The sequence below is a fragment of the Denticeps clupeoides genome, unplaced genomic scaffold, assembly GCF_900700375.1.
Source record: "Denticeps clupeoides unplaced genomic scaffold, fDenClu1.1, whole genome shotgun sequence".
In the NCBI taxonomy this organism is placed as follows: domain Eukaryota; kingdom Metazoa; phylum Chordata; class Actinopteri; order Clupeiformes; family Denticipitidae; genus Denticeps; species Denticeps clupeoides.
In genome coordinates, this window is record NW_021630117.1 from 138,130 (window position 1) to 156,624 (window position 18,495).

The following is an 18,495-nucleotide window of genomic DNA, read 5'->3' on the forward strand; positions in this document are numbered from 1 at the left end:
CGACGCATCAATTATGAGACTAGTGTTCAGATGAATGAAAGTGAGGAGTAACGAGTGTGGATGTGGCGTATTCAGCTAGAGAGGCGTTCCCGTCCCGTGTGACCCTGGTGTAGAGCGCTGGGTTCCGTGGTTCTGTTGACACTAGAAACACACAAAACCCGCTCTGCTGTTAAACACTGGGATGAACCGGAAGCTGGGCGATGACGATAACCACCAATCAGGATGCAGGTGAATCTCAACAACAAACTAAATCTGCAGGTGCTCAGCAGGAGGGTTCCATTCAGAAGTTCATATGAAACACCAACCATTCCTGCTGGAGTGAATGAGAACCCTGTGCTGTGTGTTGTTCTTTTGGCCTCTCTGTAGAAAAAGAAGCCCCCAGTGATTAGTGGCATCCAGTCAGAAGTGGCCCGTTTCGATTCGAGCCCAGCAATTTTTAACACTTCTGGCAAAGTCAGCCCCCTGCTGTTCAGCGGTCACATGATGCATCATGAATAAATTATTCAGAGGGTTCCCTGCCGATGAGGTTCAATGGGACCTTCTGGGCCGCTGCTAAACCACCTCTGGTGACAAATGGTCTCAGCCCTCGCTGCACAGTCAGTGTCCCCACCACACACCCCTGCCTAGCCTCATACTGATTGGTCCAAAGCTGCCCCGCTGTAAAGGGAACAACAGCCCTCCCATCACAGTAAAAACCAAAAGTGAACCTTCCTCCCGTCTCCAAAAAGCAGGAAGGCTTCATTTCAGGCTACAACTGGACGCCATGCATTTTTAATTGACTTCCTGTTTTAGTGCGGGAGATATGTGAGCTGACACGAGGTTTCAGAACCGGTAAACCTCAGCTGAGCTCCAAGGTCACAGCACGGTGCTTCACTGTGGTTCAGCACATCATGATCTGGGGGCACAAGTTGCCAGAACGCTGGACCCACCCCACAACAGAAGGCATCAGCATCTAAATCTGAGTACCACAACAAATTCAATTATTTTACCAGCCATTTCTGAAGCCTGGAGAACCCCTACAAGTTCCACTCTTTTACCACGCATTTCTGAAGCCTGGAGAACCCCAACAAGTTCCACTCTTCTACGATGCATTCCTGAAGCCTTGAGAACAACAAGTTCCACTCTTCTACGATGCATTCCTGAAGCCTTGAGAACAACAAGTTCCACTCTTTGACCTTACATTTATAAAGCCAGGAGAACCCCAATAATTCCACTTGTTCACCTTAAATTTATGAAGCCTTGAGAACCCAAACAAATTACACTCTTTTACCATACATTTCTGAAGCCTGGACAACCACAAAAAGTTCCCCACTTTTATTCTACATTTCTGAAGCCTGGAGAAACTCAAAAACTCCATTCTTTTACCATACACATCTGAAGCCTGCAGAACCCAAATCAATTCCACTCTTTCACTCTACATTTCTGAGACCTGGAGAACGCCAATAATTCCACTTTTTGACCATGCACTTTTGAAGCCTGGAGAACCCCAACAAAATTCCTTTTTTTTAACCATACTTTTCTGAAGCATGTAGAACCCCATCAATTTTCACTCTTTTACTCTACATTTCTGAAGCCTGGAGAATTCGAATAAGTTCCATTCTTTTACAATACATTTCTGAGGCCTGGAAAATTCCACCCTAATACCATGCAAGTCTGGAGAACCCCAACAAGCTCCAGTCTTTTACCATTCACTTCTGAAGCCTGGAGAACGGCAACAAATTCCACTCTTTTATGCTACATTTCTGAAGCCTGGAAAAAAAAAAACAAATTCCACTATTTTACAAGGCATTTTTGATGTGTGGACTACCCAAAAATTCCACTCTTTTACCATTTGAAGTCTGGAGAACCCCAACAAGTTCTGCTCCTTTACCCTACGTTTCTAAAGCCTGGTGAACCCCAGACAGGTTCCACTTTTCGGAAGGCCTGACTCTTGGCATCAAGGACGCCTCTTTAATCTCCTGAAGTTGTGGAGGCTTTTCGTTGCGGCGTGGGCCTGATGGGATGAGTTTCTCATGAATAACTGGATTGGCTGCTGCTGCTGCAGCATATGCTGAGGATGAGTGACTAATTAAACCTTGGCAGCGCTACCAGCCCTTCGCCTCTTAAAATATTCCAGACACGTCACTGAGATTTTCGTTAAAAAAAAAAAAATATGAAAAACAAACAGCAATCTGTCTGTTTCGCTCATCCAGCCCATTTACCCTGATCCAGTTAGGGAACAACATCCCAGAAGCATTAATATCAGAAGTGAGGAAGCGTACAGCCATCATCTCTGTGAACTCAACCAACCTGACTGGAAACCGCAGTCAGCGCAACTGTCCTGAGTTATCTGAGATGTTCTGGTTGATGGCGGGGTCTCGTTCTTGACTCCAGCCATAGTTGGCCTTCAGGCTCTGGTCTCCAGCATAGAACGTGTGACTTTGCACTGACCACTGTCTCAGCAGGCCACAAACACCGAATGTATTCATGATACTGTCCGCTGTTTGCTCGCACTGACGGATTCCTCTTCCTGTTCCTGCCTCTGTGTGTCATACAATCACTGCTCACTGGAATAATGAAGATCTTCCTCTGGGGCTTCTACATGAAGGGCGGAGGACAAAATCCAAACACATCAACAAAGAGGCAGGCAGCTGGGATTTGGGGGAGGATCTGAGGGGATTAGGTGAAGACGCCCACTGAAAGAGCAGGAAGGATGTGTTAACGATAATGGGTCAGAAATGAACAAGCTCCTACCCGATCTGGCACAGAGTAGATCAGAACTCCTGCATAGTTTTCAATAGAAGTAAAAGATCATCTCCTACCGACTCGGCCCCTCCCTCATCCCTTAATGAACGTCCCTATAAAACATGACCAAACAAGGACAGAGCTTATCCAGCGAAAGTGCGGCTAGATGGAGCGGAAAGTGCAGCACGTTTTCCATAACACCACATGTCCAGCACTGAACACGCCCCACCACTCTGAGCCACCTCCAGCATCCATTCCACTCTGCCTCTCTGTCCTTCACACACAGCTGGAGGACTCGAGCAGATGTCCTCTGCATTTAACCATCACCCTGAGTGAGCAGTGGGCAGCCATGAAAGGCGCCCGGGGAGCAGTGTGTGGCGACGGGACCTTGATCAAGGGGACCTCAGTGGCACGGGATTCGAACCCAAGACCGATTACGGGTCTGCTTCCTTACCCGCTAGGCCACCACTGCACCTGAAGGGTCTGCAGGGTGGGACGCAGGTCGCGGATGATTGAAGTCTCACACGTATGAAGTGCAGCTAGAGTGTTCTACACCGTCAGTAAAAGAGAAAGTGGAGTTTGGAGCCGGTGCTGAATGTGACCCCTGACCCCCGCACACCGTGAGGGATTATCTGATGACAGCAGGAGGGGTAAAATAATGAGAACCGAAGGCCTCCAACATGCTGCCTAATAGGTGTGAAGGATCAATCCTGACTTGCCTGCTAGACTTCCTTCAATGAGCTGCATGTTTCATTGCTGTGTGTGTGTGAATAAACGCCATTCAGCAGTGACGTCTCATGACGCTGCTGACGGTGGGGGTGGCGCCTTTATTCTCGAGGTTTTTGTGCATAAAGTGTGAAACCTCTGGATTATAAATAATCTCAGCAGCACAGTTATTCCTGGAAACAAAGGCCGCGTTTTATTTTTTAATGAGCAGAACTGGGGGGCTGTGATCGAACATGACTGGCGATCCAGTGACGTCCAGAGACCACAGCCTGGAGCTCACAAGGACCACATGTCTCTTTCATCATAGAGAAGACATGCAGCCCGGATCACTGATCCTCTCCACGGTCCACGCCTCATCATTGTAATGATAAATCAACTAAATGATAAACCCAACATATCCACTAGAAAAAGTAAAGGACACTCCACTGTCCACAGAAGCTTTCATTACCTTGAGCTCATGGTTCAAATCAATCAAATATTTTATCTGACCAATTTACATTTACAGCATTTTATAAGACGTCCTTATCCAGAGTGACTTACAATCAGTAGTTACAGGGACAGTCCCCCCCTGGAGCAATTTAGGGTTAAGTGTCTTGCTCAGGGACACAATGATAGTAAGTGGGATTCGAACCTGGGTCTTCTACCTCCTATTTATTTTAAAATGTGTACAGACGAGGTCCAACTCATCACCACCAGCGGAATCTAGTGAACAGAGCATCAGAGAATAGAACCGAACAACATAGTGTGTGTTACTGTTTCATTATGAAAGTGGAATTTGTATAAATAATCCGAATGTCTCTCATTTATCCAGTTGAATTTGATGGGGATTTGATGATGAGCGAATGTCACGTTTCTACCAAGTGCAGTTCCCATGATGCAACACAGCAGCAGCAATGGAGATTTATTAACCCCCCAGCACTCGCTGTACTGTGCTGCAGAGATGAATGGGGCTTTAAGAGTGGCGCTGCGTACCGTTACTCACAGGAACAGAAACTCCCTGGAGTAGCAAACCGACTTTACCGACTTCACCGGCGGTACCACGCGTGACAAGCGACCACAGCTGCATCCAACATCCAGGATCCAGGGAACAAGGAAGCAAGGAATGTGCAAAAGTTTCACACGTGGAGCAGGTCTGAGGTCATCTGTGGATGGAGGGTGTGGTCAGGCTGGTCTCTCCTGAGACCCATACGGAGATACACTTCTCAAATCCTCCACGTACGGTATTTAAAATGATTAGTGCTCCATCTTGTGTTCTAACTCATCATTTTCACAATGGGAATGCATATTCACGGCAGTATGGGAAGAGCCATGTTTGTGTTTCCAAATGTGAATTTCATTGCTGTAATTAATTCAGTTTGTTTATCACTTATTTAGTGATTCAGAAAAGTACATCTGGAGATGATCACATCTGAACACAACCAGAAAAGAAACAGGAGCTGTGAACAGCCATAATCAGACGTAAACCATGACGCGAGGAGAAAGGAGCTGCAGGAGAATCTGGGAAACGATATTTTCATTATTTATTTATCTTTATTTGGGAGAGTTGTCAAAAATGAAATGGAAGATTAAAATCTGAATTACATATTATCATATTATGTAAACATGTCTTTAAATTAAGCAATGGTGTACTAAATATATGCAGCATCAAAAGCATAAATGAGACTAATGAACAAGTAAATCATGTGGTTTCATTGTCACTTTTAATGGCTAAATAAATAAATAATTAATTAATCAAATATTTGAATAAAAGTGAAGTGATTGTCACATGTGATACACAGCAGCACAGCACACGGTGCACACAGTGAATTTTGTCCTCTGCATTTATCCCATCACCCTGAGTGAGCAGTGGGCACCATGACAGGCGCCCGGGGAGCAGTGTGTGGGGACGGTGCTTTGCTCAGTGGCACCTCAGTGGCACCTTGGCGGATCGGGATTCGAACCGGCAACCTTCTGATTACGGGGGGCACTTCCTTAACCGCTAGGCCACCACTGCCTTGAAGTAGTCTGGAATAAACACTTTTGCTCACGGCTGAAGACAGTGCCATCTAATGGTGCTTCCTGATCTGAGTGCTTGGTTAGCTGATTGCTGGGTCCTGATCACTCCCAGCTTCTGCTCATTAAGACCCTTTATAAGTGTATCTGCACAGCAACACAGGTTATCCTGGCTGAAAGTAAAACTGTGTGTTATCATATGTGTGTTAAATAGTGTTTGGTTTGGCCATCTTTTCCGATGATTAACTTAATAACTTCATTTGAACATGTCGAGCGTTTGCACCTCTCCCTTTTCAGCCCGTGGCAGTACATCAGCACAGAGTATAAGGAGGAATATATATATATATATATATATATATATATATATATACACACACACACACACACACACACACACACACACACACACACACACACACACCACACACACACACACACACACACATATACACACATATACACACACACATATATATATATATAGTATAATAGCAGCAAGTAAAAATTAATAATAGATTTGTTTAAAATGTGGAATACTGGCAAGCTGCGCTGCAATGTTTGACGCGTTGTCTGTGACTACGGCAGGGTCCTTGCTTTTTACGTCCTCATTAATGCATGTTTCGTATGTGGGGGTATCCGGTGTTCTTTGTCGTTTCGTGTTGATGTGCTTTGGTTGTTGCTGTACTGTATCTGGAAATCGGTTGTAACTGGTTGTGTTGCCTGAATATTTCACAGAAGCGTGACAGCTTGCAAATTGCCATACTGCCTGGTTTATTTTTACACGTTGAACAATCGGCCGCAACGCCAGGCGGTATTTCACGGTACCGACTGTACAGCGCCATCTACGGGAGTGGAGGTTGTAGTCGCATTGTAGACTCTCACCTCTGCTACCTCACTAAAGAAAACGCTCGACAGCACTACACGGTGGACTAAATCTGTATTGACATTTGGTGTCTGTATCGATACAATATCACTAGGTAAAATATTGCGATAGATCGTTTTTTTCTAACACCCCTGGTATTTATTGAAGGGTTCATCTATTTGTTTATGCACAACTGCCAAACATATAGGCAAAAAGTTCCAAAAATGTAAAAAAGACTAAAAATGCATCAAATGTAAATGCTAATTTACATTTGATTTTAATTTACTTTACCTTAATTTTCTTTACTTGGCAGATACTTAAAAGAGAAAGACACCAGCAAATCTCATTCGGTTTCTATAGATTTTGACTAAGAGCCCTGATAAGGCCGAATTTGTCAGGAAAAGAACTTGCTCGGAAATTGTTAAGTGCTAGACGAAAAAAAAATATTTTGTTCAGTGTGTACGCATGTGCGCGTGTTAGTGTTAGACTCATCTGAAATACTTTTTCATGCTGCACCGCTGAACTGTGAGGGTTGTGACGAGAGGGAGAAGTGCTGTTTTAAACTGTTAACATGTCTGTTTTTCACCCCAAGCCAATCAAATTTCCATAAACCATCGTCCTATCTAATCAGGAATTGTTCATGCAATAGGGAATACTGCACGTGAAATGAATATTGTGTTTGACAGTAATATTTTTCACAATTCTTCTCTCCTTTTTAATGTGTTTTTAATTGTGGCTGTTTTCTTATCTTCCCGTGGAGATTAGCATCAAGCCATTCATTAATTCCCAGAGAGGAACGGCAGAAGAGACGAGATGAGCGCCGTCCTGCTCAGGCTGTCGTGGGGCAGAATGCTAATGCTGGCTTCTGCATCTCCGGTTATGGAGGGGCATGAAGTTACAGTTACGCCGGTGTGAAGAATCATCAGCAAAATCCAGATGTTGTCTGTCCAGCCACCGTTGGTGCTGCTCCACGATAGAGAAGATAAATGGTTCCCCCACCATTACAGCCGTTTCTGCCTGTAATTGTGGAGAGAGCAGAAGTGCTAACAGAAGCACCTTCAGCAGGATCCTCCCAGGTTCGGAACTGTGTGTCGCCTTTTCTGCGCTCCTTCATCGTGAACACATTTTGAAAGGTAATAATGAGCAAAGCTGTAGATAAGTAAAAACTGCGAGCAGAAGCTCTTTCAGGTTGTTGCTGTGCGGCTTCGTCTGCTGAATGTCCTTTCCTCTCCATCCCAAGTGTGTGTGTGTGTGTGTGTGTGTGTGTGTGTGAGTGTGTGTGTATACAGTCATTTTTTGTTTATCATTGGCTAAGCTTCAAAGCAGCAATATCTGTCATGCCTTGTAGAAACAGTAGTATTTCAGCAGTGACATTAAGTTTATTGGACTATCGGAAAATATGCAATATGCATCATAACAAATGAATTTAAAAAGAATTTTAAAAGTTGAGCCTCTTTTTGCAAACATAGCTTTTTTTTGACCGTTCTTCCATACAGAATCTGTCCAGTTCAGTTAAATTTGATGTCTGTCATGCCATAGATTTTCCATGATATTCAAGTCCGGGCACTGCGATGGCCATTCCAGAATGTTTTACTGCTCCTTCTGCATGAAGCCTCTGTAGATTTCGATCTGTGTTTCGGGTCGTTGTCTTGTTGGAATATCCAACCCCTGAGTAACTTCAACTTTGAGACTAATGCTTGAACATCATTCTGAAGAATTTGTCGATATCGGGCTGAATCCATCTGACCTTTGACTTTAACAATTACTTTGCAAGTAATCAGTATGGAGAAGTTACGTGCATTCAAATCAGCTAAATTACAACTACATAGCCAGTTCTTCACATTAGATTTAACTTCAAACAAATTCATTTTTTCCAACTGCTACTAATGTAAAGCCCATCAGGCTAAATGAAACGTGTGAGCACTTTAAAACTCCACAGATTTTCTAAAATCACTAAAGCACAATGGAGAGGATTCGAGGAAGAGGACATGTACGAGGTGGAGGAAGAGGACAATGACAAAGAAGACAAGTACTTTCCACGGATATAGAGGGCAGATGTTCACAGAGCCACAGGAGGTAGAAATCATGATCATGGTTTAAGCAAATAATGCCATAAAACATAAAAAAGCCACATTTTGAGGGACAACACCGTGCTTTGCCTACCCTTACTCCAGTTCTCCAGCGATACCAAGTACGAATAAAGCAATGACGAGGACTGATGCATAATTATGTAGCGGTAATTATTAGACTACAGGACACTACATGTAATCCTGCATCGATCCATAAACCTAAAACTAAACCTGCTTAAGTAATCTTTTTCAGTTTTTAGACAGTGCTGGAAATGGATTCAAACAAAAAGTTAACTTTTATTATGAGGCTGGCTTCAACCTTACCAGAAAGACCAACTAGAAGAAGGGGAAGAAAACTTCCTCTCCATGCCATCCTTGGTCCATAAAACGCAGGGTTGATCCTGACATCTCTGGACAGGTTTGAAACATCTTACAACATGCAAACCACATGGACGATGAAGGGCAGCAGCACGTATATATTGTAGTGTGGGACAATGTGAGTTTCATTGTGTAGCCATGGTGATGACCTTCCCCCTTATTCTCCATTTCTGAACCCCCTGGAAGTTCTTTCAGCAAAGACGTTTTACTATTTGGGGCAAAAGTTTGTTTTTGATGAGTGTTTATATAAAATTTTGACTACAGATCTTCATTTTGCAGGATATATGAGGGTGAGTGTGAATTTGAGCCTTTTGTTAAAATTGTGCTTCCGCAATTTAGCTTTCTTTTAAAAAAAGATTTGGCAACACTTAATTTTTTCTTATCTTTCAGCCCAATGATGGCTTTCTTCAGTGATAGTGACTGCTCTTTGGACCTGAGAAGACGAGTGAGTCCAGCTGCAATCTGGTGAAAAATGTCCGAGACCAGGTACAGGCGCGAAGCTCCGCCCCAACCCTGACCAACCAATCTGCAAGATTGTGTTAGGGTGACTTTTACAAACATGCGCTGCGCACGAGGGACGGCGTGTTTGTTCATCAGCCGGTGGGGTGACGTCATGGTGGAAGTGCTTTCTGCCCCGGTCGGCCATCAGAGACGCTTATTCATCCTGTCCACTCCTGCTGCTGGGGTCCATTCGGAATAAAAAGAAATGAAATTGTTCTGCCACAGAGACCCACTCTACAGACACACATGCTTCCATCACCGCACCATAAACCATGTTAAAAAATCCACCGGCTAATAAAATCCTCGGAATATTCCCACCTTGAAGCCCTGAGGTCTTCTTAATGAATGAGAAAGAGGGAGAAGAAGCCAAGAGACTAGTGGGGCAACCGAGAATCAATAGTCCATCTGTGCGAGAGCGGATTTCACTGTCTGTCAGGCCCGGGTTATTTATCCTGATCTATCCCCCACGATGAGGGCAGCAGCATAATGCTAGGCTAACGCTAGCAAAATGCTCTTTAACGTATCGTCCCACTTCCCAGATGATGTGATCATCACAAATAACCTCCAGTGCCTGAATGATGAACTTTCGTGACCTTCTATACCATCACCATGGAAACCTACCGATCGTTTTTCTGGAGCAGTTGCTGACCAGTGGCCTTTCAGCTTTAGATAGGGTCACAGAGGTCAGACGTCCACAGACTGTGACCCCCGGGGTCAGAATATCAGAGGGACTAGGTGTCCTTTCAGCCAATCACAACGTCCGACCAGAACAGACTGGCAGAATGTAAAGCAAACCTGTTTACCAACAGGAATAGAATACACACACACACACACACACACACACACACACACACCCTCAGACAGAGGGCAGAGACTCACACTTTCACAGTGCGGTCTCACACACTCACATGTAAAAACTAGTCCTGATGGGGGAGGAAACTGGAGAACCCAGACAAAAAGTACAATCTTGGAGGTCACAGCTGCCTCATTAAACAATAACCCCTGCACCCAAATTCCTGCACCCACATCTTAAACACAAAAAGCAGAAGAAGAGAAGCAAGCGGGAGAGCAGAAGAGGTGACGCTGCCTCTGATGAGGTCAGAGGTCACAGTGCAGCAGCTGCTCTGCTAATTTGTCCAGCTCCTGATGTTCTGCTCTGGTTCTGCTCATGGACGCCTGCAGTGTCGTCTGGTTGTTCAGTGCAGATCTGATCAGTGACTGGAGGCTCCGCCCACAACCTGAGAATTGATGAGTGTGGTTTTCCACTCACACGAGTTTACGGTGCTAATCTCACGCCTCACGGCCAGAGGGAGAGTGGGGAGAGCATGACCATGCAGGGAGATAAGTGGTTCATCACACACACACACACACACACACACACACACACAGTGTGAACACAGCTGAGATCTGAGAAAGATCAGCACATAGACGAAGCCGCCAGGGTGAGTGAGCCTCATATGCAAAGTGAAGTTATTATCATTGTGATTCACAGCAGCACAGCACACGGTGCACACAGTGAAATTTGTCCTCTGCATTTAACCATCACCCTGAGTGAGCAGTGGGCACCATGACAGGCGCCCGGGGAGCAGTGTGTGGGGACGGTGCTTTGCTCAGTGGCACCTTGGTGGTGCCTTGGCGGATCAGGATTCGAACCGGCAACCTTCTGATTACGGGGCCGCTTCCTTAAACGCTAGGCCACCACTGCCCCATATTAACAGCTCCTCACATACAAGTAACTGTATAGTTACACGCAACCCTTTTGACAGGTAGTGGGAATTGAATAGAAGAAGACAGTTTGGGTGGCGGAGTTATCGGTGTCAATACGGAACATCACTGACTACACACACACACACACACACATACGGTTATTATAAACATTAGATGGCTTGGCGACTTTGGGTGAGACGTAGCTCCCATTGTCCTCATTCAACACAAACGGAACCAGATCAAGAACAGACGAGCACCGACACCAGTGGGAATGTGCAGAATCCCCACCGGAATTCCAGGTGCTGCTCTAGCAGTCAGCGTGAAAGGCTTTGATCGGGATATCAGAGACGTGCTGGACTTTCATCTGGGGACGTGTGTGAATTTGGATGAAGTTTCCGCCAGGTCCCCAGTGACAGAGCGAGCGTCTCACCATCTCAATTCTTTTACTCTTTAAAGTCTGAGGGATGAGAGGTTCTGATAAAAGCTCAAACAAAGAAGCCAAACGAGAGGTCAGAAGGGCGCGGGACACGTCCCGCCTCCCAAACACCTCACAAGTAGTCTTGTCACCATACTGAAATGTCATACTAAGGATGGTGCTCGATACTTCACACTATTTTTGATACTACAAGATACTAGAAATTATTTTTTGATTAAATTTTAATAAAGTTGTAATACCATAGATGTATATCGACACACTACATAAAGAAATCAATACATACATTGATAAATAGATAAAACATAATAAAAATAAATAAATGAAAAAAAAAAATTATTTGAATGTTTTTGAGCTAAAGATTCTCATGCAGCAAATGTGCCATGTGCAATTACATAGTTGTAAAGTGCGGAGAGGGAAGCGAAGACACAGACTCTTATAGTAGATTCCACACTGGTTGCAAACCAGACACCAGTGGAAAGCAGGAAGGTGGAGACCAGGAGAGAGAGGCGGAGATACGGCCTGGGTGGGCGGGGCTCAGTAATCCAGTTACATTTACAGCATTTATCAGACGCCCTTATCCAGAGCGACTTACAGTCAGTAGTTACAGGGACAGTCCCCCCCGGAGACACTCAGGATTAAGTGTCCTGCTCAGGGACACGATGGTAGTAAGTGGGATTTGAACCTGGGTCTTCTGGTTCATAGGCGAGTGTGTTACCCGCTAGGCTACTACCGCCCTCTCTCTCGCTGCTTGACTGTGTGACGTGGCTCAGTTCAATACTGGCCGTGTGTTTGTGGGCGTTGTGGGCGTGTAAATATGGACCGATGGGAGATATTTATGTAGAAATGCCTACAACATTTCAACTGTGTGTGTGTGTGTGTGTGTGTATCATTTGACGGAAGCGAGGTGTGTGAAACTCACTCTTCTTACCTGCTACTGCTCTTCTGTATGCAGCTCAGGGACATGCCACCGACTTACTCTTCACACACACACACACACACACACACACAGCCATCTGTGTGTACTGACTGCCAGAGCCACACAGACACACAACCCAGAACACACAGTTCCATTAGAGTTTGGGGACAGAACCCAAATCTACCGATAAAGGACTCACACACCCATTCTGTCGTGGTTGGCAGGAGGACTAATCTGGAGGACGCAGAGTGACCATGATCAGCTGCACCCCGAGTGTCCTAGTGTGACCCCTAGGGTCAATAAGAGAGTCCAGCATGTGGAGATGCTGGACCTCCTTCTGATCCATCCCACCACCCTGACATCAGATCATATCTTTGCAGTGTGGATTAAAAAGAGATGAAGAAACCCGGAAAAGATTCCCACTGCTCCATACAGGGAATTCTTAATCAACACACACACACTCAGCAAATAAAGTGATGCAGTCGGTCCTTTCCCAGCGGGGGGGGGGGTTCCTGCCCTCCATCCTGGAATAATTTTACACGTCACTGGCCAGGCAGCGAACGATGGGGAGGAGCCTGGATTCCACGCCCAGTCTAAAGGTAAAAAGGCGGTTCGAGCGTCTGAATTCTGGAGAAAGATGATGACGCTGGTCCACAACATCTTCACATGCGCCTGACCCAGGGGCTGCCACGTCACATGACCCGCTGAAGGAAGCAGGGGGAGGGGCCACCGTTGACATTCTGAGCACGAATCGGGCACCTTTACAAGCCGTCAACCAGAAACAAACAACCTTTGTGTTCCCACCCCCCCCACTCGCCGAGCCCCGGGATGGAAAGGTGTGCGCCACGCCCGCGCACAGCGGCCGCGGGGACACGGGAGTCATTTTAATGAGCAGAGCCGGAATAAAATGGTCTCCTCAATTCACATTAAAATAAATCTTTAATCATCAGCGGCGATCCCGAGAAAAGTGGTTTTCTCCACCACACCAGGGTTTTATAGCGAGGAAGGAGGAAGTGAGGTCCGGTGAGGTCTGGTTAGGTCCGGTGAGGTCCGGTGAGGTCCAGTGAGGTCCGGTGAGGTTCGGTGAAGTCCGGTGTGGTTCGGTGAGGTCCGGTTAGGTCCGGTGAGAGACAGTGAGGGCCGGTGAGGTCCGGTGAGAGACGGTGAGGGCCGGTGAGGTCCGGTGAGGTCCGGTGAGAGACGGTGAGGGCCGGTGAGGTCCGGTGAGGTCCGGTGAGAGCCGGTGAGATCCGAAGAGGTTCGGTGAGGGCCGGTGAGGTCCGATGAGAGCCAGTGAGGTCCGATGAGGTTCGGTGAGGGCCAGTGAGGTCTGGTGAGGTTCGGTGAGAGCCGGCAGGGGCCGGCAGGGGCCGGAGGACACAGAGTCACATTTCGTACAGGGATTAATGATGAACTTGATGAACTCATTGAAGAATGAAGAATCGTGGTGGAACGTTTTTAAGTTACTGACAGAAGAGGATTCTGCACATGTTCTTTATCCCTCACCACCAGAAGGTCAGACGATTAGAGATTTGGATTGGAGATGATTCTGCTGAAAAGCGAGGATATTCTTCTGATCCCCGGATGGACACGGTGGAGTGAAATGAACCTCCAGTGGACGACGCCGGGACCACAGTCCCACCTCAACAGACTGACAAATCCAGAGAGAGAAGACACACTCGGACAGAAGGCACATGAATATCAGCAGTTAGATGCAGCAAATTACGGTTCGAGGGCGGGGTGTGATGATGCTGTTGAAGGTGCTGTTTGTGTCATCAGTTATGGAAGGAGGGCCATGCAGGAGTAAAAATTCAGGATGGCGTCTCCATTTTTTAGGCTCAGTGGGACATCTGGACACCTGGTGGCAGTGATCTCATTAGGTCCGGCCTGCATGGTATGGGCTGCAGCAGCTTCTCCTGCACGTCAGGAACAGGATGCTTGTGTCACCTGAATGCTCCAGTTGTCCTCTGATCTGGGTGGAAGTAGCCTAGCGGGTAACACACTCGCCTCTGATCCAGAAGACCCAGGTTCAAACCCCACTTACTACCATCGTGTCCCTGAACAAGACACTTAACCCTGAGTGTGTCCAGGGGGGGACTGTCCCTGTAACTACTGATTGTAAGTCGCTCTGGATAAGGGCGTAAATGTAAATCTCGTTGGGTTGACCCTACAGGCCCCGGGGTCAGCGTGAAGCTGGAGGAGAACCCTGGGTTTGACCTGAAGGCTGAAGGGATGATGGAACCACAGCTGGAGCGCGTCCACCCGCCGGCAGTCTGAGCAGCTGCTCGGGGACAAAGGATTTCTGTAGAGGTCACCTTAAGTCCCCAGTGCATTGTGGGAAGGAGATAGCTGGCTGTTCAGGACACGCAGGAGATTTTTCAGAACCTTTAAATGCCTCTGCTTTACAGAGGGACCAATTGTCCCAGTTTTCTGGACCTACGGAAATTACTGGTTATGCTGGTTGCTGGTTACTTGTAGGTTGGAAAGGAGGAACTAACGACCCACTCGAACCCTATAGTTATTTCTGGAACCCAGAAAATTTACTTTGATGATGTTTTATGAGGCATGATTGACCATGATTGGTCAGCGTCCACGTCCTGTCAGTACGTGACACGTCCAGGCGTAGCGCAGAGTCCACTTCCTGTCAGTACGTGACACGTCCAGGTGTAGCGCAGTGTCCACGTCCATTCTCTACACCCCTTGTCCATCAGAAGCCAGATCTCTACTTACAATCACACTCACACACATGACTTCACTGAGGTGAATATGACACCAGCGTCAGATATCCAGTGATCTAAGAACCTGATCTGCTCCCCAACGTCCACACGTGGCCATCAGACATGAATAAAAGGTGCGTCTCCCCATTCAGAAGAAGGAAGTGTTCTGATGGTCCACTGTCCCACTCTAGATTGGTCTTGGAGTGCTGGACCTGGTCTACAGTATAACAGTATGAAATCCCTTTCTTCATTTATGTAATTATCATTAAATCACAGACAGACATCTTTACATGACCGGGTCCTGATGAGAGGAAGAATTTTGGAATTTGCACAGTCTGTGTGTTCCCCAGCTGTTATGGAGCGGAGGAGAACTTCTACCATGAGAACAACTTCCGAAAATTAGTGAGTTTGAAGGAACGCGCTGTGGGACAGCTGAACTTTTGGCTTCGTAACACTGAACCGTGGCTCGAAGGACATGAGTGACATGCAGTGAAGGATCAGAACTGGTATTGTGGGTAAAGACGCACTCGGCAACGTTCCAGCAGGTTAAAAAGACCAGTGGAGACTTGAGGAAGTCTGCAGCTTCTGACTCGCACATTCAGGATAATATGGAGAAATGGAAGGTTTTTCCCGGGGGAAATTCTCATCTTATGAATTTTCAACGAAAGTCCAATTTCAGAAGACCAATCAACTCCCTGTCCCTCAGGCTATCAGAAGCAAAATAAGGGTTCTCTCCCTGAGCACTGGACGCTCCCACATGTAAACAGGAAAGGCAAATTGAGCAGCGAGAACCGATGCGAATCATAAAGAGGCTCAGCACCTGCATTCCAACTCGGAAGAGTCCAGGCGAGGTTCTTCTAATCTCCTCCCTCTGTCACATCCCTGCTAACATTTTTAAACCTGCCGGCGCGACTCAACCTGGACGATCGTAGCCGAATGCCTGGTGAGAAGATCCCAAATCGAGTTTCTTACCTCATTGGTGTTCCATCGGTGCCGTTCCTTGGGCAGGGAGGAGCATTTCGGCAGGCATTCCAGTAGTTTCTTGGGAAGATAAATTTTCAGATGTTCATCTAAGGAAAAAGAGAAGAAGATCTTAAACGTATTCTGTGACATAGCAGGCTAGAATCAACAACACAATCACACTTTTTGATGAGCAATGAAACAGAAACGGTGGCAGCATTTCATAACCAAAACTGATCAGAGTTTTCACACAATCAGCACGACCCAGACAGATTCTGTTCTTCCGGGTGAATATTAACACTGGGTTTACATCTCCGACTGTTGCCAGGTTCTGTTGGACGTTGATGGGTAGATGGTGGGACTTCCTGGAAGTCCTCATCTCCTCACGACAGGCTGCGTGTCCAAAAAGCCCAACGTGGAACACTTGATGAGCATTTTCATCAGGAACTTGATGTGTTCCACCCTGAGGGAGGAGGTGATCCACATTGAGTGCAGAAGCACCTCATGAATAAGAGAAAGGGAGACGATGGAGGGGTGGAGGAAGACATGGGCCAAGTGTCCTCGGCTGAAAACACGGTGTGAAACATTGAGGCAAAGTAAAGCTGGGAGGAGGCGACGCTGGTATTCCAACAGAAGGAATGGAAGTGACCCCACAATGCAGTACATACAGGTTAAACAAAAAGAGTAACCTCACTCATCAAACAGCAACATGAAAAGCACTTTTTATAATGAGGAACTTGTGGCCATGGGGACATGAGAAGAGAGAAGAATGACTATGGTGAACAGAAGAGAAAATCTGCTTCTCCAGTGGCCATGGAGTGAACTGATTCACTTGATTCAATTCCCTGGAATGAGACTCCCAGTGTGAACACGGTGAATTATTTATCCACTCAGCTCTTTTCTGTCTTTCACTGATGCTCCTGGTGGCCTCAGTCAGAAGGAGGGGCAACAAGTACGCCCACTGTGGAGGGGCAACGAGGAGACTCACCAAGGAGCACCAAGGTGGAGCACCGAGGTGGAGTACCAAGGAGGAGCACCGAGGAGGAGTACCAAGGAGGAGCACCAAGGATGAGTAACAAGGACGAGTAACAAGGAGGAGCACCAAGGTGGAGCACCGAGGTAGAGTACCAAGGAGGAGCACCGAGGTGGAGTACCGAGGTGGAGTACCAAGGAGGAGCACCGAGGAGGAGTACCAAGGAGGAGCGCCAAGGAGGAGTAACAAGGACGAGTAACAAGGAGGAGCACCAAGGAGGAGGCACAGAACTAAATTCCAATTTCGGTGTCTGTAGCTTTAAATGCTAATGAGGAGAAAAGAGGAGGTACTAGGAGGAGAGCGGTCTAGGAGGAGAGATGGCCATCGAGCAGGAGCACCTCACACACACACACACACACATACACATGCATATATACATATACACACACACACTCACACACATATATACATATATACACACATATACACTCACACACATATATACATATACACACACACACTCACACACACATATCCATATATACACACACACATCTATACATATACACACATACACTCACACACACACATATTTACCTATACACACACACACTCACACACACATATATACATATACACACACAGTGTTGGAGTGTGTTCTAGCTGATCAGGATCAAGAAGCCATTTGTCACTGAATGACGGTGACATGGTGTGTGTGTTTGTGTGTATTTTTCTCGTTTCTGGAGCAGGTCCAGAGCCTAAAGAGAATAAAAAGCCGACAAAAATGGATCCAGAATCAATACCTTTCTTCCCCCTCCTCCCTTGCTGCAGCGACACTCATTTTTCTCCTTTTGTTTTCTGGCTTTTCGCTTTGGCTGTAGGACACGTTTCCCAACAACAAGAGCAGCAGCCTTACCACCACACACCAGGATACTGTCCTCTAAAAACATCATTCATCTCAAGCGCCCCCCTCACACCGCCACACCAGCCAGCAAAGTCCTTCATCAGCACGACAGGGCGCCCAATTCACTCACAGCAGAAGAGGACCTGAATGGAATCCATGTGGATCTGAGATTTTGCAGGACAGAGATTACAAGTGAAGTGAGGAGATGCCGTGTCAGTGTGATGCTTTTTACGTGCCACTTGCAGACCCCAGAATTCCATTTCATTTCTACAAGACTGAATCCTGATTATTCACCCTGATCTGAGCAGAGAGTTCCATCTTCCACAGGGTTTATACTCAATTTAAAAACTCAGGCTGTGAGAAGAAATCTCTCCAGAATAGGTGAAGGAGACACTGACCTTGAGGAAGGAGATACCCTGGCTGAATTAGAGGCTTGGAGACCCGGAATGTGGATCTCAAAACCTCAAGGAGCTTCTCATAAGGAAAGGCCCAGAGAAGAGGCCCTCACACAAATAAAGATTTTGTCTCAATTGCTGGACCACAGTTTCACCACAAGGTAAGTGTCCTGCACTCCTAAAAATGAAGACGTGAAGATGTGTGTGGTGGCAGCAGGCAGACCCCAGCAGGCAC

General features: G+C 46.5%; 1 protein-coding gene across 14 annotated transcripts in view; it reads right to left on the reverse strand.

Annotated features, from left to right (window-relative positions):
- Positions 1-18,495, reverse strand: part of LOC114783789 (calmodulin-binding transcription activator 1-like) — a 78,902-nt gene that overhangs the window by 58,135 nt on the left and 2,272 nt on the right. For all 14 annotated transcript variants that reach the window (XM_028969291.1, XM_028969288.1, XM_028969285.1 and 11 more), the window contains exon 3: positions 16,001-16,098. In XM_028969291.1, the coding sequence (XP_028825124.1) occupies positions 16,001-16,098 (98 nt within the window). The remainder of the gene's footprint in view (positions 1-16,000; positions 16,099-18,495) is intronic.